The following is a 24,058-nucleotide window of genomic DNA, read 5'->3' as shown; positions in this document are numbered from 1 at the left end:
ACAAGAAGCGAACTCTTTAGAGAACCTAATCAAAGAAAAATATATCAAATTAAATAAAAGAAAAAGGGTCTAGAGGGAAGGACTTCAGTAAATTATGTGTTTTTTTTTTGTATTATTATTATAAACAAACATGTGATTGAAAAACTAAAATGATAGCAAAATTGCTCAATTTTGACCTTATTATACGAGCAATTCCACCACGTTATTAGTACTTTTGTTTCCCGTTTCCTTAAAAAATTTCACCCTTTGAGGTTGGCAATCCAAGAAACAAATGAGATGTCAAAGTAATCCATACCGTATTGAATATCATTTTGAATAGGCAAGGAGAATGAAATATCTCAATACCAGTTAATATTTAAAATCCAAATATTTTATATGCCCAAATATTAGCGAAAGTATATTAATCCAATTTTATAACCATTTATTTTTCTAAATTATTTTTCTATTACTCGCAGGAGGACCTAAAATCCCTTGTTAGTCAATATAGGCTAGTGCAGAATGGTATTTTATTGGTACATCTTAGAAGGGTATTGGTACAGTTACTGGCCATTATGACCGGTACCAAAACACTAATTGACTATCTTTCTGGATGTAAAGGAATGCCTACACATTAGTGATCCTCAAAGTCGTTTCGTCAATGGCAGGACATAGGAAACATATTTATAAGTAGTGGGGATTTGTGGTATGGACCATTTCAACAATGATTTGAGGAAGTTATAAAAATGTGAGGACTTCATCATAGTAGACCCTGCACACTGAGAAGACGTTAAAACGCTTATATATCATGAGTCATGACCATCATATACGTTTTGAATGTTCTACTTCTATCCAACTAATAATGAAGAGTTGTGCAACTTTTTTGTTATGCAGGAAAAAAGGAATTTTGAACCCCCTGACCTGGTAAAAAAAAAAAACATTATATATAATTTTTTTCTACCCTAAATAAAAAATTTAAACACTCTAAACTTAAATTTTGTTTCAACACAGCTGAAATAAACTTAAATATAATTATTTTAGTACTATTTTCACATTATTTACAAAATAATTTTACAATAAAAATTAAATAGTATGTTGTAGTTGATTTTTATCTAGACTCGTAACAAACATCACTCTTTGAAGTACTTTTAATAACTTGCTACTTAAATTTTAATATGAAAAATTGCTTATTCTTAAATAAAATAAATAAATAAACTTTCTACTATTCTCCGACACTATTGACACCCAAAAAATAAAATCTACTCGCCACTGATTACTGGTTATTAAAAGAAATAAATTTAAGTAGTAATTTGTGTCAGTTTGACTGACTCTTGAGGGCTCCTATCCAAGCGGCGGGTGCGATCACATGCGTGTTGGATACTCTAATCTAATCCAACAACTCAGGGTCAAGTCAAATGTGTTAAAAGTCTTTTATTTTATTTTATTTTAATTTTTTTTAGCTGTGCTGGTTATGGTGGTGTGTTTGTCACTGGTTGTGTTTGTGTACGTAAGGTGTTTTTTATTTTGTTTTTTTTTTTTATATTTATGATTTTTTTAATATTAGTATATATTATTTTAATGTATAGAAGGGAAGAATAGAAGATTTGATAAATAGTGAATTATAAAATGGTGTGTTAAAATAATAAAATAGGTTTTTGATGTGTCAAAATGAGATTCTTTATGAGATAGCTGATGAAGATGCTCTTAAAACACCCGACGAGAGTGATTTTTTAGTGTTTTATGTGTTAAATGCTAAATATTTGACATTTGACACATTTGATAAGAATGCTCTTATGATTAGTACCAATACACTATTGACTATCTTTATAAGCAGTGGGAATTTGTCCTTTGGACTGTTTCAACAATGATTGAGGAAGTTATAAAAATGTGAGGACTTCATCATAGTAGACATTGCACACTAAAAAGACGTTAAAGCGCTTATATCATGAGTCATGACCATCATATACGTTTTGAATGTTCTACTTCTATCCAACTAAATGAAGAGTTGTGCAACTTTTTTGTTACGCAGGAAAAAATGAATTTTGAACCCCTGACCTGGTCCAAAAAAAAATAAAAACATTATATATAAATTTTTTTGATCCTAAATAAAAAATTTAAACATATGTTGGAGATTACTTATTTTGTTAAAACTGAAATTTTTTTGCTGAAAGTACTGTAGATAAAGGTAAAAGTTAGCTAAAATAGTATAATAGGACTCATGAATAACATCAAAAAGTGCATTAAGTCCCATAAATAGTAGCAAAAATAAACTGAATAATAAAATAAGTTGGCAAAAATAATTTTTGCCAATCACATTTGGATACCACTTATTTGTTGAAAACTGAAAACTTTTTGTTAAAAACACTGTAACAAATTTTTTTTTAATAGGAAAAATACTGTTCACGCATTTTGTGCAAGTTGGCTAGTCTATGTACTGTAGCCATGAGTCTCACTCTTTCAAATCTCACTCTTTCAAACACAAACGCAGACTTGGGGCTGGAAATGTGCAATCCAAATGGAGACAAACCTAAATTTTGTTTGAACGCACCTGAAATAAGCTTAAATATAATTATTTTAGTGCTATTTTTACAATAATTTTACAATAAAAATTAAGTGATATATTGTAATTAGTTTTTAACTAAACTTACAACTGACATCACTTTTTTACATATTTTTAGCAACTTACCGCATAAATTTTATTACCAAAGGTTTGCACAATTGCTACTTGGATAAATAAAATAAATAAATAAACTTTAACTCCGAGACTACTGATTCTCCTATAAAAAATTCACTCGCCACTAAAAGAAATATATTAAAGTAGTAATTTGTGTCAGCTTGACTGAATGTTCTTGGGGGCTCCTATCCTAGTGGTGGGTATGATCACATGCGTGTTGGATACTGTAATGTTCTAATCCAACAACTCAGGGTCAAGTCAATTGTGTTAAAAGTCTCTTACTTTATTTTATTTTAATTTTTATGTAACTGCGTTCAAAGACTTCAATTGACTTGGAAGTGTATAAAATCTTCATTTTATATTCATCTCATCCCATGCCCCACCTCGCTCATAACATCAGATATATTTACAGTGTTTTGCTTTTGCCTTTGCTTCTCTTTTTGGGTGTCAAATTCAAATGGGGTGTTTAGGTTGGAAGTATCAATTATTCTGCCTACTCTCCTTGCTCTTTCATTTTCCATCTTCTTCTTCCTTGTCTTCAGTCTCACCTTGCTCTGCTCTACTCCATTTTAATCACTCTCTTTCTCTTCGTAGAGATGCTTCTCAGATTTGTGATATTTCATATCCAAAGACAGCCTCTTGGAAGGAGGATAGGGACTGCTGTACTTGGGATGGCGTCGTCTGTGACCAAACCACACGCCATGTTATTGGCCTTGACCTCAGTTGCAGCTGGCTTTATGGCCCTATTCATTCCAACAGTACCCTCTTCTCTCTTCCCCATCTCACGAGGTTGAATCTCGATGGCAATGACTTCCGTGGCTCCCTAATTTCGTCCGAGTTTGGCAAGTTTAAGACTTTGACTCATCTTAACTTTTCTTATCCCTCTTTTTCTGGCAAAATCCCATATGAAATCTCTCATTTGTCTTCGTTGGTTTCACTGGATCTTTCTTACAACTATGGGCTTTTAATTGAAACACCAGTATGGGAAAGAGTCATTCATAACCTTACTCAGTTAAGGGAACTTTTTCTGGATTGGTCAGATATGTCCTCAATTAGACCTAATTCTTTGATGAATCTATCCTCCTCTTTCACAACTCTTAGTTTCCATGGCTGCAACTTGCAGGGAAAACTCCAAAATAACATCATATGCCTTCCCAGTATACAAACCCTTGATCTAGGGATAAATTGGAAACTTGAAGTTTCTCTTCCAAAGTGTAATTGGAGCCGTAGTTTCTTGAAGTTCTTGGATTTCTCTGAGACAAGCTTTTCAGGAAGATTACCCGATTCTATCGGCAATATGAATTCCTTGAAGAATTTGAATCTCGCGAATTGCAATTTGATTGGGTCAATTCCAACATCACTTTCGAACCTTACAAAACTTACTTATTTGGTTCTGTCATTTAATAACTTCAGCGGTGAGATTTAATTGCCCCTTTTAAATTTTAGTGGTCTTTGGCTTACGCATAAACTAACAATATTTTTAATTATTGGGGAATATATTTTAACAGGTTTGCTGCCGTTGTCGCTATTTAACTTGCCCAACCTCTCAAGTTTATACCTTGACAACAATCAACTTGTTGGTCCCCTTCCTAATCACGTAAGTGGGCTTTTGAGTCTAAAAGATCTCTACTTAAGTTCAAATTTTCTAAATGGGACACTGCCATCTTGGTTGTTCAATTTGCCCTCTTTGGTGAAATTATATCTTGATGGTAATCAATTCATTGGTGAGATTGGTGAATTCAAGTCCAATTCATTGGAGCATCTTGATTTGGGTTATAATAAGTTACAGGGTTCTATACCAAGGTCAATGTCTAGATTTGTTAACCTTACTCATCTATCTCTCTCATCAAATAACTTGAGTATTATGTTGGAGTTAGAAATGTTTTCAAAGCTCAAAAATCTCAAATTACTTGATTTTTCAAATAACTTAGTTAGTACCAACAATAATGCCACCTATGCCCTGCCCAATCTTCAACAGTTAAACTTGTCTTCTTGCAACATTAGTGAATTCCCAATTTTCTTAAGAGCAGCAACAACATTACAATTCTTAGACCTTTCCAAGAACAGAATTTACGGTCAACTTCCAAGATGGTTGGGGGATGTGGGGAGAGATTCATTATATTTTCTTGATCTTCGTGACAATTTGCTTCAGGGACCATTTTCCACTCTAAGTTTTCCTAGTCTACGATATATCTTTGTCTCCAATAACAAATTAACCGGAGAAATCCCGTCTTTAATTTGCAACGCAAGTTTCCTCGACGTTTTAGACTTGTCTCATAACAACTTAAGTGGTGTGGTTCCTAAGTGTTTGGTATACTCTAATGTCCTTTCAGTGTTGGATTTGCGAATGAATAGCCTTCATGGTACCATCCCTGCAACATTTTCCAAAGGAAATAACTTTAGGAATATTAACCTTAATGGCAATCAATTGGAAGGGCCATTGCCAAGATCTTTGGCAAATTGTAGGAACTTGGAAGTTCTAGATCTTGGAAGTAATAAGATAAATGGAACCTTCCCTTATTGGTTAGGAAGTCTTCTAAAATTACGGGTTTTTGTCATAAGATCAAACAAATTTCAAGGTCATATAGGCAATCCTAAGACTAAATTTCCTTTTCCGAATTTGCGAATCCTGGACATCTCTAACAATGAGTTTAATGGTCCTTTGCCAAGAAAATATTTCAAATATTTGAAAGCCATGACAAAGATGGGTGAAGGAAAAGTTATGTTGAAATATATGGGAGAAGGGTATTATCAGGACTCTTTGAATGTGATGATTAAAGGGTCGTATATTGAGTTGGTGAGAATCCAAACTGTCTTCACAACCATTGATTTTTCAAACAATAGTTTTAGAGGAGAGATGCCAAAGATAATTGGGAGGCTAAAATCACTCAAAGGGCTCAACTTTTCTCACAATAACCTTACAGGTTATATTCCATCATCATTTGGAAATTTGAGCAATCTTGAATGGTTAGACCTCTCTTTCAACAAGCTTATTGGGGAGATTCCTAAGCAGTTGGTAGATCTATTATGGCTTGAAGTTTTAAAGTTGTCACATAACCAACTTACAGGACAGATACCTTCAGGAAAGCAATTCAATACATTTGATAATGATTCGTACATTGAAAACCTGGGATTATGTGGATTTCCATTGTCAAGAATATGCGATAGCCATGAGGCAAAGAAACCACAACTATTGACCTTACAACAAGAAGACAATTTAGAGCTTGAAAATGGGTTTAGTTGGCAAGCTATATCAATGGGTTATGGATTTGGAGTGATGTTTGGAATGTTGATGGGATATCTTATGTTTAAAATTGGAAAACCAAAGTGGATTGTGAGGTTGGTCAAGTTAGAGTAACATATCATGCTCAGAAGGCTGAAGAAAAATGCCCAAAGACATGGTGGAAAAAATTTCAAGTCAAAACAATTTGTGGGTGGTTTTGCTAGAGTTTTTCAAGAAGGTTTCCAAGGCATGTTGTACTATGTTGTGATTTGTCGAAATCACTTTTATTTCATAAAATGGTTGGTAGTCTATGTAGAATGCATCTGTTGTGGGTCTTCCTCGTTTCTAGATCAATGGGGTTTTCAACCATGGAGGAGATTCTGGATGTGTCGGAATCTGACTTCGACAGCAAAAAAGAAATCAACTCTGAATTTGACATTAATGGCGAAGCCCAGTAGAAAGTGGAGCTCTCCTTCAGCCCTGTCCATATGGCAGGATTAGGCTAAAAAAGAAGCCTCTCTAAACACTCAATTCCTCATCATCCTTATTCACTTTCTTCTTCAATTTTTAAACAATGGAGACAGAATAGAATTGTTATTTTGGAGAATATCAACTTCTTTCTTGGTCCCCAAAGGACACAGGACACCATTTTTTGCCAAGGTATGCCTCCTTTTTTGTTTCATCTTTGGGTGCCTTTATCACTTTCTTATTTGTTTTTCTCTAAATTCAAAGGCTCATTCAAAGGAAAATCAAGATGCGGCTTTGTAATTATTATTTATAAAATAAGGGTTTGATTTGTTTATTTTAATGCAGCTGGTTGGCATTGTTGCTATTGAAGTAATTGGTAAGTCCAAGATCTCTTTCCACCTTGCAATTTGGTTTTCTATTATTATAATATTTGTCTTTTATTGAATTGTTTTTTTTGCCCAGTAAGGTTCAGGGTTGTTGCCTTTAATGTTTCGAAACATATCAATAACCTTTGTGCTCCTGAACAGATCAAGACCTCTATGGCTAACACAAAGGTCCTATATCTCTCTTTTTTTTTTTTCTTTTTTTTTTCTTTTTTAAATTTTGTTTACTATATCCTTATTTATTCAAATTTTGCTTTTGTTTTTTGTCTCCATTTTTTGATTCTTTGGTGGATGCATTTCTTAATGTTTAACATTTGTTATCTATGTTGAATGTGAATATTATCACTTTTTGATTAAAAATAGAAGAGAAATGAGAATTCAACTTGGTTGAAGATTTAGGATGATATTGAGATTGTATCGTAATATATTACCATCTTAAAATAACAATTCTCCCAAAAGCTTAAGTTGTTAGAAAATGATCAATTTAATCATTTAACCATTCTAACAGGTATCATTTCTCAAAGAGGCTATGGCATTTAAGTCATGGTGTCTAATAAAATCCTAGGTATATACCTGGTACAAAGTGTAAAGTCTGAGGAGAGATTAAGGCTTAGTTTGCGGTTGCAAAGTGGATTTTTTGTTAGTGAATGGTAAAGTTGTAATTGGGGGCAGGGTATTTGTCTAAAGGTTTAGCTTTGTTTTTTCGTTTTACAATTTAGGTTTAGCTTTAGTGATCAATATTCTAGTGATTATTCTCACCTCTAGGTTGGCCAGGTTTGGGATTTAATGATGCATTTGATTTGGGTTCATCTTCAATGACCCTTACCTTTGTCAACAATGAATCTGACTCCATTTTGTATCCATCATCAAAGAAAATTAGAACATATTTATTGGACTTCGAAGAAATATGCCTCCATCTTGCCAAGCTAGGCTTCTATCTTTAGTTACATCTTCTCCCTTCTTCTTAAAGAATAATAAATAATGCATTGAGCCATGTTGTGAAGTTTCAAGATGATATTGCAGTTCTATATAGAAGTTAGGTGAGTTATAAGTCAAATTGAAGGTATAGACTTGATAACTTTTCTTACCTTTTTTTTCATCTTGAGATTTTGATGTATGAATATAGGAGTAAATAAGAACTATTAGTGTGTTTGGTACATGTTTTCAAACAATAATTTTCAGTTTTTAAACAATATTACATGTATTTTCACACACTTTTTCACCCACACTTATTTCCAAAAAAATCTTTTAAACTTGAAAACTGTTGTTTAAACATACATACCAAAAGGGCCCTATATCTCCTGGAATGAAGTGGTAGAAAGTGATCTGACTTTGCACTCAAGACAGGCCATTTAAATGGGGCTATCATGGTGTGTCTTCTGCTGGAGTTGCCTTGAAAGTGATCTGACTAAGTCATGATGTTTAATAAAATCCCTGGTATATAGCTTGCGTTAAGTGATTCTGTGGGGTATGGATTGGTTGAAGGGTAAATTTTTTGAAAGCACCATATGCAAACTTGCTTGGTCTATGGTGGTTTATTATATTTGGCTTCAAAGAAATGCTCTTGTATGTAGCGGCAATGTAAAGTCTGAGAAGGCTGTTCTGCTTCTGATTAGAAGAGAGTAAGGCCTAGGTTGAGTTTGTAATGAGAATGAAAAAATTGTTAGTGAATAATCTTATGTTGTAATTCTTTGGAAGTGAGGGAGGGGGCTTGCATTTCACTATCTTGTATGATAGCCATAATTGAGGGGTTTTAGTTCGATTATATGTAAGATTGGTTTCTGTTGCTATTTAGTTTGCTGCTTGCTCTGTTTGTATAGTTTGTTTACTTTTCATTCATTCATAGGGGGAAAAAGGTTATGCTTATCTTTGATTCTCCTTGACCATTTTTTCTTACTTATTTTCAACAGCAAAACAAACCGCAAGGATAGCATCCATTCAAACCTGAATTCCCTCACTGCCAAACCTTACCTGAATTCAAACCAATTTTGACAAAAAAATAACACTTTTGGTCTTGTTACAATACAGGTCGTTTTAACTTCATCCCTGCGCATTTAATTGTATCAATTTTGTTTCTCAACTTACAAAATCAAGTCAACATATAAGGATACAATTAATTTTATTTTGAAGAGTTGAAGGATGAAATTGACACAATTAATAGTTGAGGGACCCTGATTTTAAAATTTGATGGACAAAAGTGACACAATTAAATGTATAGGGACAAAATTGGCCCACACTTTTTTATTGATCACATTGGCCTATAATTACTTTTTTTTTTGCTATTTACTTGCTTTTCATTTTTGGTTTTACTATTGAGAACTTCTAGATCTGGACAGAAAGTGCAAGACAATGTTTGGCTTAGCTGTTTCATTTTTCTTTTTAGGTCGTTTGAAGTGTTCATTTCAGTTTAAAACCTGGAGGCAGTAGCATAGAGATTTTTTTTTTGGTGTGGATCTTCTGGTATAGTGATGTTCCACTCCCTTTTCCAACTTATTGGACTCTTCCACGACTAATTTATTTTGTTTCTCAAATCAAAGAGTTTCTCCCATTAATGTTTGCTTTGCATGTTCTTTAATCCGTTATTTTATATATTTTTATGTTTCCCAAAGCCAAATTATATATATGTTTCATTTCTTCTTGGCAAAACTCAAGGTATTTTTTGCCTTTTATCTTCTTTTTTCCTTTTTATTCTTTAAATAGTTCTGTTGTTCACTTTTATAAAAAAAAAAGAAAAAGAAAGTAGAAGTTCTGTTGTCTACTTGAATATCAAATAAGTATTTAATACACGAGAAGCTGCATATATAATCTCTAAAAAAGCCACCCCCTCTCCCTCCCATAAATTTTGATTTTTGTTACATTCACGCAAAGTGTTTGCTAAAATACCTGAGGGTCTTGTTCTTTTTATTAGAATTTGATATTGATAATATACCTTCTATTTCATCTTGCCAGCCCCTAATAGAAATTTCAATGTTTATGAGTTTCGAATCAAAATGGAATCATTTTATTTTGTTGTAGAAAAGATGCAATGAATAATAGGATGATATTACCCTATACCTTTAATTTTTGTGATTTCAGTCTACTGTTATATAAATCTGAACATGGAATGAAGTCTCAGGTTAATTAAGTTTTACTCCACTTTATTGCATTTGAGCCATTTGCACAGCAGTGCGCTCTTAGGAATCATTTGTGGTGTGTGATAATGAAAGTAGTGAAGGCGAAATACATGGACTTTGTTGGGAAGGAAGTACTTAATTGTTCAGGCATCCAACAAGTAAACTATGGTGCTTCTTTAGGTAATAGAATGGTGAAAATTACCCATATCTAAATATACATTTCTTCAATGCAAGAATTTGAGAATCCACTTAATACTTTTCTTAGTGTTCTTTGATTCAATGTTTTTGTGCTGCTCACAATTTGGGTGGTATGGAATCAATGATTCATTTATTTTCAGTTAGTACTATTCTTAGTTATGAAAGAAATAAAAAAGTTGATGGGTTATGAATCTTTTGTGTAGAATCAGTATCTTATTTATAGTTTTCACTAATATCAATCTAGTACACAGACATGAAGGAGGAAATGAAAGTGCTTGCATGCATTCTCTGTGTTCTTGCTATTGGTGAACACTATTAGTCACCAGCATCCTTGCTCCTTTGCCTTGAGAACTACTTCAAGGTAGCTTCCTGATGTGCCAACATTATGGAATCAACTTTAGAATTGTTCCATCCCTCAAAGATTTTGGTCCCTGCTATATTTCTGGCTTTAAATGTGCCTCCTCCTTTTATTCTTCTTGTGCCTTGCCACTGCAGCTTTGATATTTAGATGCCAGTCCCTGACAAACTCAGTGGTGGATGCGTCATGTCTTTCCTTAGTTTAAGGCTTGTTTCTGTTGTTGTATGCATCATGGTGCCTGCAAATTAGAGTTCCATATGTGAGCGCCACTTCAATTGGATTAGGGTGTTTTTCGCATGGATGACCTGATTTTTGTGAAGCCAGATTTTCCATAGGGTGGTGAAGATCACTTGCAAGAAGGCCATATGGTCTTGGAGGTATAGGTTATTAGTTGTGATGCACCTTGTTAACCAGTGTTTTACTGAAGTCTGTCCTAACTCCTATATTCTAAGGGACAAATCTGATCCCAACTAGACAGCCCTTGCCAAGGGGCAAGCTAGAAATATGATTGGTGGTTTCATTCTCCTCTTGGCAGAAAGGGCAGTTGCTAGGGGCCTGAATACCTCTATGTCTGAGATTCATTCTGACTGGCAGGCCGTCATGAAATTTTTTCCAAATGAAGGTAAGGATTTTTACTGGCAGTTTACTTTCCAGATGCTGGACCAAACCTCATTAGGTGTACCAAGTACCTTGGCCTCATTTGGGTCATTATGAAAATTAGCTAGATGGAGCAGGTTATAGGCTTTTTTGACCTGGTATTCACACAAGCTGGAGTGATGCCAAACAAGCCTATTTTGGCCCCCGTCAATTTTGGGGAGGGCATAAGATAGGATTGTGTAAATTAGGGATGAGTGGTATAACTTCCTAACTAGGTTACTAGATCTGGTTGCAAGTTCTGGTTGAGCTATTGATTAGGTCAGCCACAGTTTTGTGGACATGCTGATGAACAAAGCAATCCTAGCTCATAAGATTTAAGAGTGATTTTTGTTTGTAGCAATGGGATTTATGATATTTTTTGTTGTTGGCGAGAAATTTTGGTTCAATTTATGATGCTTGCATATATTTTTCTTGTTATGGAGGATGTTAACTTTCGCATCTAGTTTCTTTTATTTTCCCTCAAATAGGTTGTTTGTTAACTGTATAAATTTTCCTGGTTCAAAGCAGCAGTAGGCTGTAGGTGTGGCAAGCACTCTTGCCTCCATTTTGAAAGGGAAAATTATTGGAGTTCATAGGTATTAAGCATCTTTTTAGCCTTTTATTTTTCTGTAATTGAAAATATGCCGATGAAAAAAGTAATCTTTGGTTCATGATTCTTTTTGTGGCAATGATATACGTGATATCTTCTTATTGTGTAATTGTTGGCATGGGTATATGCTTAGATTATTTATGCTGGTCCCCATCCTTGGTGCACATGTTCATGTGGTAAAGGCTTGGAGTACTTTTTAATATGTACATTCTGAAAAACCATAAATATTAGTGTAGGTCGGTTTTGGTTTTTTCTATTTGGTCACTATATTAATTGGTGTTGATTTATCTACTTCTGGTGTTATATAACAAACAAGAATGCACTTACATGTCTTAATTTCTTGCAGAATGCTATGCAATCATGGTTGGTGGGGAGCTGCAGTAACAGACTTTAACTCAGCAAAAGAAAAAATTCAAGAAAGCTTTTTGATGGTGCTTTGTTTCTTAGTATGGAATTAGTTTATTTTGCCAAAATGAATTGTAGTTGTTTATGTCGCACTTTGTGGCTACACCAATTTTATATTACTAATTATACTTATCAAAAAAAAAAATACTAATTATGGAGATTTGCAGTTGGTTTTAGTGTCTTTGCAGAAATGATTAAGCACTTAGTTTTGATTGTCATGCTTGCATTGTGATGAAGGAGCTCATCAACATAGTGGGTGTGTGTGCGTGTTTTGGGGACAAGGATGTGCTGCCCAATTTTGTTAAGCTTCTTCTTGTCTAGTTTGTAGTTGTTTGTGTTAAACTCCTTTTGTGGCTACATCATTATTATGTTAATATTTCTAGATGATATGCAATTTGGTTTCAGTATCTGTACCGAAATGATTAAGCACTTGATTTTGTCTGCCATGCTTGCATTGTAATGAAGATGCTTGCCAACACAGTTTGTGTGTGTTTTGTGGACATGAATATGCTGCCTAGTTGTGTTAAATTTCACCTTGTTCAGTCAACTAGAGAGCAGTTGTACCTATTTAATCGGTCTAAAGGTATCAATGGAATACCTCTAATATATCAAGAAGTTAAAAGGAAAGAGGGGGAGGGGGTATATAGAAAATTGCGTAATACCATCTAATATGGGCTTTGCAAAAGGACTTGATCAGCCAATTGGTTGAAAGCTCCTTCGAGTTTTGTTTAGGCTCCCAAGCTTAAATGCTTTTGACCAGAATGAAGTGTTTTTTAATGTTGTAGTCCTAAAAGTTGGTGATGCAAACGTTACTAGATAGGCTCCTATCCTTGGAGGCCTTGTTTTAAGAGGCAAATTGCACACATAAGGCATTGGAATAAGACATATACTTCATTGGATTTTCAATTGTTTTTTAATCTTGAGAAATAAATTAGCAGTTACATGAAAAAAAGAAAAAAGAAAAAAGATATTAGCAAGTAAATGTAGTAGTATAAAAAAGACACCAGCAAGCAATTAAACGTAGTAGTATGAATCTGAAATTGTTGGTGATGCAAACATGTATATAGCTAGATAGGCTCCTGCGATTAGCTCCAACATCTATAGGGTGTGTATGTACGATTGTTATCCTAGCATTCTTCTCTTATTTTACACTCTTCTTCTATCTTCTATCAATTTGGTCTCTTATCGTATTGTGTCATTGCCTCTGAGTAGCACCCATTCATTAAATGAAGCCCTACGTATAAACACACAAAGACTTTGTTTTTGCCCTTTAATGATTGAGTATTATCAGTTTAATTAAACATATGAAATCTGTGTGCTTCTGGTCTTCTTGTTAAATGCAATACACTTCTTTTGAAGGTAATCATTTCATTGTTTCCTATGTTTCATCTGAATGCAAAATAAAATTTGCCTAGTGTTTCCTCATTTCAAGAGGGATTTTTTAGCCTAAAACAATATACCCCTGGAAGTAATATAAGAATACATACTCTCTTTTGCTGCTTATTGACATTAGTTTGGCTTGAGTGCCATAGTTATATAGTATTGTCCTGATTTTTATCAGACTTAGAAATTGGTCTCAAATTCAAATTATATCAAATCAAAATACTAAAATTGGGTAATTCACTCAAAAAATAAAATATTAATATCAACTAAGGAAAAAAAAAAAGAATATAAAGAAAGATTATACCACGTCATTAAATTAAACAATTACAAATAATAATATTACTTTTTGTCATCTATATTTTTAACAAATTCGAATTTATAATAAGTACTCCCAATCCAAACATGTATTTTCCCATTCTTAAGTAAATGCACTAAATGGATCAAATTGGACCAAACAGGGCCGAAGTGGATCTAAATAGATTGAAATGGATTGAATTGAAATGGACAGAAATTGATCGAATGGACCAAACTATTTGAAATGGGTCGAATCATGCACATCGTTTTTTTTTTGGTTGATTTATTCTTCTATTTTTTTTATAATATAAATATATTAACAAATTGACTTTACATATTCATTTTGGACGGCTATTTTTTTACTAATAATATCTTAGATGGTTTAATATATTTAATATTATCCAAAAATTAGAGGAACAAATCAATAAAAAAAAAATAGTACTATGACCGATGATTTGGCCACTTGATTATTATCTTATCATTGTTTTTTTCATATACCTAAAGTTTAGATCACACCCGCACTTTATTTTTGTAATGCTGTTTGCATTTTTATTTTTGGCTGAAATGATAGAATATGCTGCTGTTTGCTAAGTAGTCATGAAACTGAACAAAAGAAGATATTAAAGGTGGGTTATTAACTCAAGAAGGAGAAGTAAAAATCCAACAATAAGGCTCATCCTTGATGAAGACTTACGACCATGGTTTAAAAACCATAACAATGAAAGAACTGGAAATAGGTCTAGTTTTTAACCCCTTTTTTTTCTTCGATTTTGGAGGTTTTTATCATATTAGATTGGGGTCCAATTTTTGGTTGAACCAACAAATCCAATTTTTAAAACTATGCTTATGACCCAAATATTCCAAATATATTGCAAAAAAATCAAGCGAAATCACATACGAACAAAGGACTCTATAATAAAAAACTTATAAATTTCATAATCAAAAACTTTTTAATTCTAATCTTGTAATTTGGATGGGTCATTCAGGTGGGTCTTATGCTCATCACTGTGGACCCGGTTTTAAGTTTAGCTGCGTCCAAATTTCCAAAAGCCCAAATTCTTTGCTCCTCTTCAGAGACTACACTCAACACTCCATAGTCCACAGTCCTTCGTCGTCTTGCTTTCTCTCTTCCGAAGCTAAGCAAGCAGCAATGTCAGACAACGAAGAGAGATGGGAATCCTTACCTGCTGAGATTCCAACCCATATCGAATCCATAATAATCTGTACATCATTCTCAAAAACATGGAAATCCAAATCCAAAACCCAACTTTCATTTCCACCGTCTCCACCACTCCGATAACAAAAGCAAAAACCTCCTCTTCTTCAAGTTGGCAAAAAAAAAAAAAAGTGGGTTTTTTTACTTATGATTTCATCATAAATCAACAACAAAGAAGTTTACACATTACATAACGAAAATGATGATGACCCAGATGCTGATTTCAGTCAACTTTTAATGGGGCTCTGCATTGGGTTGCTATCAAGACAAATTCTGATTAAAAATCTCATCTTTTTATTTTGGCGTTCGATATGGGGGATGAAGTGTTCCGCGAAATACTGCTGCCAGAGCCTCCAGCTTATGGGAATTCCATTGCCTTGTTTTACCAGGAGTATGAAAGTCTCTGTCTCAATATGCGGGTGATGAAACAATATGGCGTTGTTTCCTCGTGGACCAATGCTTTGAGTTTAACTATGACTAGTGAAATTGTTTGCCTTACAAGAAAATACATACCGAAACCAGTTGGGTTAACAAAGAATGGCAAGATTGTGTTGGAAATGGATGGGGAGCTTGTGTTACTGCATCTTGAAACCCAAAAGTTTAAGGATCTTAGGATTTTAGGATGAGTATAATTTTGTTGACTCTTATGTTGAGAGTATACTCCTGCTTGACAAAACCACCAGTGGTGCAATTACATACTGAGGAAAATAGGTACAGTAAGATGCATATCATTCTTTTTTCTTTTTCTTTTTTTGGTTTTTTATATATATAATTGGCATATCAATATGGTACTGTTCTATAAATTCTTATTATTATTGCTGATTGATTACCTTAATTAAGTGGCTTTATCTTGAGGATAAATAGCTTATCAAGGATAGATAAGTTGACTACATAGCATTTATACTAAAAAAAATTTGTCCTCATTTCAAATTTTTTTAATATAATAATTTATTACTTATAAAAGAAAGTGGTCAATGTTGGTTATCTACTTTGAGCAATCTTATTTATCAAGCAAAGTTCAAGTTTGGTGCCACTTGTAATTTACAATTTTAGATTGATAGGCTCAACTGTTTCTTTGCTGGCAATTTTATTCTGACCTCTTTTAACTTCATGTTTTAATATTGATACTAAATGTTCCTATGAAGCACGGGTGCGGGTGCGGGTGCGGGTGCGGGTGCGGGACTCGTCAATTTTTGAAAAAGGTGGGTGTGGGTGCGGGTGCGGCGGGACTCGGCGATTAAAAAATTATTAAAAATATTTATATTTATATTTTTAATATATTACTAAGCATATTTTTTCACATTATATAAACATATACCAAATTTAAGAGTAATAGTAGATAATAACTAAAACATGATGTTTATAAATTAAATACAACCCACAAGATTGAAACTAAATCATTCCATGATGTTCAGAAATTAGAATACAACTCATAAGTTTGAAACTAAAACTAAATAAAAGACAATTAACAAGACAACCAAACACCAACATCTTCATCATCAAGATCAATAGCTTCACTTCGAACTTCACTTTCACTAGTAGTAGCACTAGTGCTAGCATTCCCAATAACTATGGCCTCCAACTCTGGCTCATCAAGTGTAAGGGTTGCACTCTCAAGAATTCCAGCTTCTCCATGTATGTCGCTCTCATTCCAAGAGTCTCCTCCAATATCCCACATCTTTGTTGCTGTATGTATGTACTCCTTATTGCGCCTTGAAGATTAAAATGCACATATACCAAATTATTAGCACGTGCAGGAGCCATTTTGTTTCTTTTTAAGGAATAAATGAATTTGTATGTGCTCCAATTCCTCTCAGCACATGAGGATGAACAAGGTTGTCCAAGAAGTTTAAGGGCAAGGGTTTGAAGAGTTGGAAATGCGGTGCCATGGTATTGCCACCAAACCAAAGGTTGTAAGACCCACCTATCTGTCAAGGCAGCTGGTGAAGGAAACCTCCTTCCTGAAAATGCTGCAAACTCAAACTTCACCACACTTAATTCATTCCCATCTTCAAAGTATCGATCCAAACACTTGCTCATTTCCATAGAAATTTCATAATCTCGATGTGGAGCGATGCATTTTGGATTCTCCGAAAGTCATTCAATGGAGTAATACCTAGAGTTAAAGATTAAAAAATAAATATAAATGAAAGGTGTGTTTTACTAGAAGGGGGAACTAAAGAAAATAAAAAATAAATGTACTTACTTAGGATTTAAGGAATGAGCCAAGCAATGTAGTGGTGTGCAATTTTTAGTCCATCGATCAATGAGTATATCATACACCACACTCCAAAATGAGCTATGCTGATCATCTTCCAAGCTTTCGTGCCGATATATTACTGCTTTCACCTTCTCTATCATTGAATCTCACATCTCATACATAAGATGAAGACAAGACTTATCTGTGTCGGCTATTTGTAGCATATCATAAATAGGTGCTGTGAATTCAAGGATATAATCAATATTATCCCACCAAAGATCACTTAGAATCAGATCTTTCACTTTTTGAGCTTTTCCAATATCATCCTCCCTATAAGAAGCCCATTGGTCACTAATAGCCATGGCTTGAAGACATCTTTTTGTCAACTTCAACCTTTTTAGCATTACAACAACCGAAGCAAATCTAGTATCAGCAACTTGGAGCAGTTTTAATAGACAAAATTCATTAAACATTGCCAACCTCATTGAATGGTTCATGATAAAAACACGTATGAAGGATGCATCATCACCAATACGTGTAATCCAACTACATTCCTCATATGTAGCTTCATTCTTTTCAATGTTTTTTGCTGCACAAATATTCTTCAAAGCTAGATTGAGAGTGTGGACAACACAGGGTGTCCAAAATATTTTAGGATACTCACCTTCAATAAGAGATCCAGCAGCCTTCATCACACTAGCATTATCAGTGATGACTTGGACAACTTTTTCATGTCCAATCTCTTTTATAGCATCCTTCAACACCCTAGTAATATAATGTTTGTTTTTGAACTCCCCTGACCCATCAATTACCTTTATAAACACTGGACCACCATCTGATACAACCATAATATTAATAAGAGGTCTCCTTTGTGGATTTGACCATCCATCAAAAACTATACTTACACCATTTTCAAGCCAAAAGTCCTTAATTGGTTTCAAAAGTCCTTCAACATAAGCTCTTTCTTTTTGCAAAAGTGTTGTTCTCAAAGCATTGTATCCAGGAGGAACATAGCCCGGAATGCTATAAGTAGCAACATATGCATAGGAATTACGATAATATGGGTTCCTTGCAAAGTTAAACGGAAGCCCACCGGTGTAAAACATCCTAGCAATTCTACTATCCAATTCATGTCTAGCATTATTCTGGTATGCTTTCTCTAAAGTATTATTCACAGCCACCTTCCTCCTCTTACCATCAATTGGATTTGTACTATCACTCCTTTCATGTCTCCGAAATGGGGAAATAGGTATAGGCCCACGGCCTGGGGGGGGCGGGGGTAAGGAAATTTTACTTCTCCGTTCTCTCTCTAACTTATCATTCTCAACTTGATCATGCATTTGCTGCATTTCCAGCCTATGACTCGGTGTCACCTTAGGGCACGGTTTAATTCCTTTATTAGGAATTTTTAATAAATGAGCCTTAACCCTAGAATAAGATCCCATATAAACTACACCACAATAATTGCACTTAAAGTAGGTGTTTCCCCCTGATTTAACAGATGCACCAATTGGTTTTTTAACTTTAGTCACATACTGCCAAAGAGAAGATTCATCATTTGGCACTTCTTGATTAGACGAAGGTGAAGTTTCTGTGCTAGTAACTTCGTCCATTGCAAATTCAATAGATTCAATTTAACCTACAAATAACAACTATTAACTAAATAAATTAATAATAAATTAAACCAAGTTCACAAATCACAGCATCACAAATAATAAGTTAATAACTATTAACTAAATAAATTAATCATAAATCAAACCAAGTTCAGATTCACAAATAATAACTAAATAAAACTAAGATTGAAAAGAAACTAAGATTCACAAATCACATTCACAGATTCTCAAATCACAAATCAAACTAAGATTGAAAGCTTTATATCAATACCTGAGTTGAGAATGTGTGAGAGAGAGTTGAGAATGCGTGAGATAACAGACAAAGCTCAAATTAACATCAGACAGCAAGCTCAAGTTAACAATGAAGTTTCTGTTGACTAAGAGAAGTTTCTGAAAAAATTCGTGGATTCTCGGCACTGCCACAGGGGAGACGGAGAGCAGAGACAGAGATTTAAGGCAAAGAGTGAAGGGCTGAAGGCAAGTGAAGGCAGAGATGGAGAGCAGAGAGCACAAAAACCGCAAAGAGGCAGAGAGGCAGAAAGGACTGAGGCGCACGGCGTGAGACGGTGAGAGCTAAAGTTTTGTTTGGTTTGATGAAGTGAGAATGAAGTAGGCTGAAGTAGGGTTTGATATTAAGTTCATACGGTGCGTTTCGCACCTTTTTTTTTTTTTTTTTTTTTTTTTTGAATTTCGGCCTGAATCGGCCATTTCAGTCTAACTCTGCCATTTCGGCGATTTCGCCGGTATCGGCCGATACGGCCCGATTCGGCGCGATTCAGCACGAATTGTGCTGAGTCTGAGCCGCGTCGGCGCGAGTCGGCTGGGAAAATGGTGGAACATGTGGCAGACGTGGTGGGACGCGGCACCGACGCGTGAGCAGTGGCGTCCCTCGCGCGTCGCTGTGTCCCGCCGCGTCGGACGCGGGTGCGACACCTCTGGTGCCACGTTCGTGCATCCCAGAAATGTTCTTCATGCTCTCCTTGTATTATTTATTGAAAAAGTTTCTGTTTTTGTCAACATTGATTGGTTTATGCTAAAGGTTTTGCTTGGACATTTTAAATCTTCTATTGCCTTAGATGTCTATCTACTTACTGAAAACATTTCCATAGAATCATGTTCAGATAAGCTGATTACTACACATTATTACTTCCTTTAAGAAATATGAATTAAAAATGTCCAGTTTATACTCCTCTTCTAGATTTATTTTGTTATCCTTCCTTCGCATGACTTGCATTGTGTTTTTTTAGTGCCAATAAAGTATATATGCTTAGATGTATTGTTTTGTTGACTCCATTGCACTCTGTATTTTTTTTTTCTTTTCCCTCTCTCAATCTGTTGTGAATGAGTTAGTATTTTCTATTGCACAATTGAGTGAATTAGAAGCAAAAGGCTGGCACAAGTGGATACAATAAAGAGAAAAACCAGGTAAATAGAAGACATCTGCTAGCTTAAAACTTCCATACTTACAAAGAAATATAACTTGATTCTCACAAAAGCAAGTTTAAAACTAAAACCCCATTTCTATGTTACTCTATGTAACAATATGAACTAAGGACGATAAGAACTAGATTGATCAAGATTGATGATAATGTCTACATGATGTAAGAAAATATTTACTCTTTACTTTGGCTATAGTGGCCTTGAGGGTAACTGCAAATAGTCTATGAAAAACATTTGTAATTCTAGGGTAACTACATTGGCAAATTGATAAATACTATAAATTCTGTTTGTATTTTGCACATTTGTTCAAATCTTGTAAGTAGTTATGAATAATATACTGCTTAGATTTTCTGATTTTATGATTCTTCCTAATGAGGGCACTTCCAACAGCGTCGACATGTAAGTTTATGGAAGTTCCTTTTCTAGTGTTCTTATCAAGGACTTTGGTGTGAATTATCGCTTAAGTATAATGTTAGTTTGGTTTTGTTATTCCTTACCATAATTTAGCTAATGGGGATTAGCATTTGGCCTTAGTTGAACTGGATTTTTGTTACTAATACTAGTGGCTCAAGGCCCATTTTGACGAAGTTTTTGTCATCTTATGAAATTTGGGTGAAGACTTAGGGTAATTGGCAACTGAAAACTCTAAGATATTTTTTATTTGTTAATTGACTTGAGAAAGAGATTGGGATTTCCATATCCTTATTTGAGACTTGGTTCATAAAGCTCAGGTGATGGTTGCCAGCTCAAGCAATTCAACTGATTTTTATGACGACTCTTATAACCTGGATCTTTAAATTTCTTCATGGATTTGATAAGTTTGTGTCAATTTCTATTGGTCTTTTGGCTTAGATTTTTTATGTGGTGGACTAACAAGTTTTGTAGCTAGTGGCAAATAACCTATTTTTCAATTGATGTTAATTGGTTGAATTGCTTTGGAATTGTAATGGATCTACTGTAATTGCTAGGGGACCAAATAGGACACATAACACGTTTTCCAATCTGCTTACATGCTGATCACTTCGTGTGTTTGAACACTTGATTATTCCCATTTGGAAGATTATGCTTTTAAAGCATCGTTTAGCTTGTCAAGGGTGAATGCCCCTAGATTACCTAACAACTGGTTCTGGAGGGCGAGGTCAGTTGCTTGTAGGTTTTATCGGTTAGAGGCAAGTCCAAAGGGCTCTTCTTTAGAAAGGTTCCCTACATTATGGGAGACAAAAAACATAAGTAGAGTTGTGCCTCTTGCTAAATCATTTGAGCAAGCTAGTCAGAAATGTACGAATATGCCATCAACAATATATAGGGACTTTCTCTCTTTCATTTCGAGGTTAGAGTTTATTTCTTTCTTTTCTTTTCCCTATAAATCTTTAGTTTACATTAGTATGGAATTTGGAAGTCAAATAGACTGCTGATATATGTGAATGTGAGTATTTGTCTATGTTTGTTTATTATTGAACGAGTAACCCTGTGTTAGCTCTTCTTAAAGTGGAAAAAGTTGATGGACCTTGTAAGTATTTGGGTCTAACTTAGATATGGGTTAGAAAAAGACAGCTTTTTAAATTTGTAGTTGCAAAGTAGCTTAAAAGCCACAGTGATGGAAGGAAAAATTGTTGTCTTCCTCTTAAGAAGACAGTAAAATTTCTAATCATAACTGTTATTAGCTCATTGCCTTTTTACCCTTTTTTCATGTTATACACTGTGTTTGGTAAAGCAAAAGGGAGGGAAGGGAAGGGAAAGAGGGGGAAGAGAGGGGAGAGGAGAGGGAAGAGTTTGCTTATAAGAATACAATACACACTTATTAGTATTATTATTGTTACAACAAAGTACCAACAAAATGTACCAACTTGATCTAAAAAACATTTCATAATATCAAAATAAATATAGTTAACCTCTAAAGGTTCCCACACACAAGTTTTGTAGGCTAGGGTAGAAAATGCCAAGGCCACACACAAAAGTTTTCATTTCCCTTCACCCAACCAAACAACACACAAATTCATTTTTTCTCCTATTTTCTATCAAAATTTTTTCATTTTTTTTATTTCACATCCAAACAAACACACTCTAAAAATAGAGAGTAGCATAATATATATAATTTATTTATTTATATACTAACATTTTTTTTAGAATAAATAAATCCATTAAATATCCAAATCACGTTTTCCACTAATTTTTTATTTATTTAAAAAGAAGTCCAACCGTTGTCAGATTCTTTAAATAGGTACTGTACACTCTAAAATCCAGAGTCCACAATCCACAGCCTTCGTCCCTCTTGCCTGCTCTCCAGTCCATTTCTCTCTGAAAGCAGCAATGTCAAACAACGAGGAGAGATGGGATTCTTTACCTGATGAGATTCTAACCCATATTTTTCTTAGCCTACCTATCAAATCCATCATTGTCTGCACCTCAGTCTCAAAAACTTGGAACTCTCTAATTCAAAACCCAACTTTCATTTCCACCCATCTCCACCACTCCTACACCAACAACCACAACCTCCTCCTCTTCAAGATGGTCACACAACCAGTTAATCCTGAACACACAGCTAACAACAAAGAAGTTTACTTGTTGTATAAAGAAGATGATGATGGTTTCACTGAAGAACTCACCGGGTTTGAACCCAGTAATCATATATTCCGCGTCGTGGGTACTTGTAACGGCCTACTCTGCCTTTCCGATGATATATTCTATTTCAACACTGACAGGTTTTTCTGTGGAACCCATGTGTTAGAAAGTTTCTCCAACTTCCTCATCCCAATGTCAGGTGCGCTACACACACTGACGCTGACTTCTACGCCTTTATTGGTTTTGGATTTGATCCCACAACTAATGATTATAAAGTGGTGAGGCTTTTGACCTTTGCCTGCACAAGCTCTCGAACTGAGGTTGAGATTTACTCACTCTCCACTGGTGAATGGAGAATGCTTAGCTCTAGTTTGGCTCCACAATGCGCCTTAGGCCCTCGTCAGCCGCAGGCGTTTCTCAATGGGGCTCTGCATTGGGTTGCTTTCAGGGCCGTTAATATTAACATAGCACATCATTTTGTTTTGGCGTTTGATTTGGGGGATGAGGTCTTCCGCGAGATACTGCTGCCAGAAGAACTTCCACCTTATACCCATAGCGGTTTTCTGTGTGCTTATGTTTCCATATATGGGAATTCCGTTGCCTTGTTTCATGAAGACTATAGTAGTCTTCGTCTCAATATATGTGTGATGAAACACTACGGTGTTGTTTCTTCATGGATCAAAGCTTTAAGTTTACCTGTGACTTATCAAGGTGGCTTTGCTTCAACAAACTATATACCAAAGGCTGTAGGTTTTACTAGGAATGGCAGGATTGTCTTGGAAATGAATGGAGGACACCTTATGTCACAGGATCTTAAGACCCAAGAGACTAATGATCTTAAGCTTATTTGATATAATTGTAATTTTGTTGAATTATCACACATATGAATTCTAGAGGAGAGGTGCCAAAGATAATTAGAGTTTTGTAGACCTCCTTGCCTTTCCAGGTTTCCAATTCACTATGTTCATAATTAGCCAATAGTTGAACATTGCATGTATGGACCCTTTTATTTTTATTTTTATTTTTATTTTTATTCTCAAAAAAAGCATTTATATCATCAAGAGTCACAGCTGAGCTCCAAATCACCATGTTACCTGAACTTGTTGGCCAAGACCAATTTTCTCCTTGGATGATGCAGAAACCTTTGTATGTCTAGGTGTTGCAGGTTCACATACATACTCATCAAGGACCATAAGTCTGCAATATTGGTACCTTAAGGTGCCATCTATCATACCATATGCTGTCCATTGGTTTTCCCTTTTCCCTTCTTTGTTATATGGAATATTTTAGTTTTCTAGTTGTTGAT

At 34.7% G+C, this 24,058-nt stretch overlaps 3 protein-coding genes and 1 pseudogene across 3 annotated transcripts in view; 3 read left to right on the top strand and 1 right to left on the bottom strand.

The window, feature by feature from the left end:
• Window positions 1-12,001, top strand: part of LOC142611253 (receptor-like protein 7) — a 66,454-nt gene extending 54,453 nt beyond the window's left edge. The window contains exons 3-4 of the mRNA XM_075783331.1: window positions 6,808-6,895; window positions 11,986-12,001. The gene's annotated coding sequence lies outside the window, so the exon portion shown is untranslated. The remainder of the gene's footprint in view (window positions 1-6,807; window positions 6,896-11,985) is intronic.
• Window positions 3,058-6,891, top strand: LOC142611255 (receptor-like protein 6). The gene is made up of 4 exons (XM_075783332.1): window positions 3,058-4,065; window positions 4,159-6,533; window positions 6,687-6,717; window positions 6,804-6,891. The coding sequence occupies exons 1-2, from the start codon at window positions 3,108-3,110 to the stop codon at window positions 6,006-6,008; spliced, it is 2,808 nt and encodes a 935-aa protein (XP_075639447.1). The 5' UTR covers window positions 3,058-3,107; the 3' UTR covers window positions 6,009-6,533; window positions 6,687-6,717; window positions 6,804-6,891.
• Window positions 12,002-17,304: 5,303 nt separating the features above from the next.
• Window positions 17,305-18,750, bottom strand: LOC142609259 (uncharacterized). Its single transcript, XM_075780844.1, has 2 exons — window positions 17,802-18,750; window positions 17,305-17,573 (listed from the first exon to the last, which is right to left on the bottom strand). The coding sequence occupies exons 1-2, from the start codon at window positions 18,748-18,750 to the stop codon at window positions 17,305-17,307; spliced, it is 1,218 nt and encodes a 405-aa protein (XP_075636959.1).
• Window positions 18,751-22,500: 3,750 nt separating this feature from the next.
• On the top strand, window positions 22,501-23,603 carry LOC142609257 (F-box protein At3g07870-like; annotated as a pseudogene).
• Window positions 23,604-24,058: the final 455 nt, after the last annotated feature.

Source organism: Castanea sativa, chromosome 9 (assembly GCF_040712315.1).
Source record: "Castanea sativa cultivar Marrone di Chiusa Pesio chromosome 9, ASM4071231v1".
Classification (NCBI taxonomy): Eukaryota; Viridiplantae; Streptophyta; class Magnoliopsida; order Fagales; family Fagaceae; genus Castanea; species Castanea sativa.
Note: the sequence above shows the minus strand (reverse complement) of the source record. Positions and strands in the feature narration are given on the sequence as shown.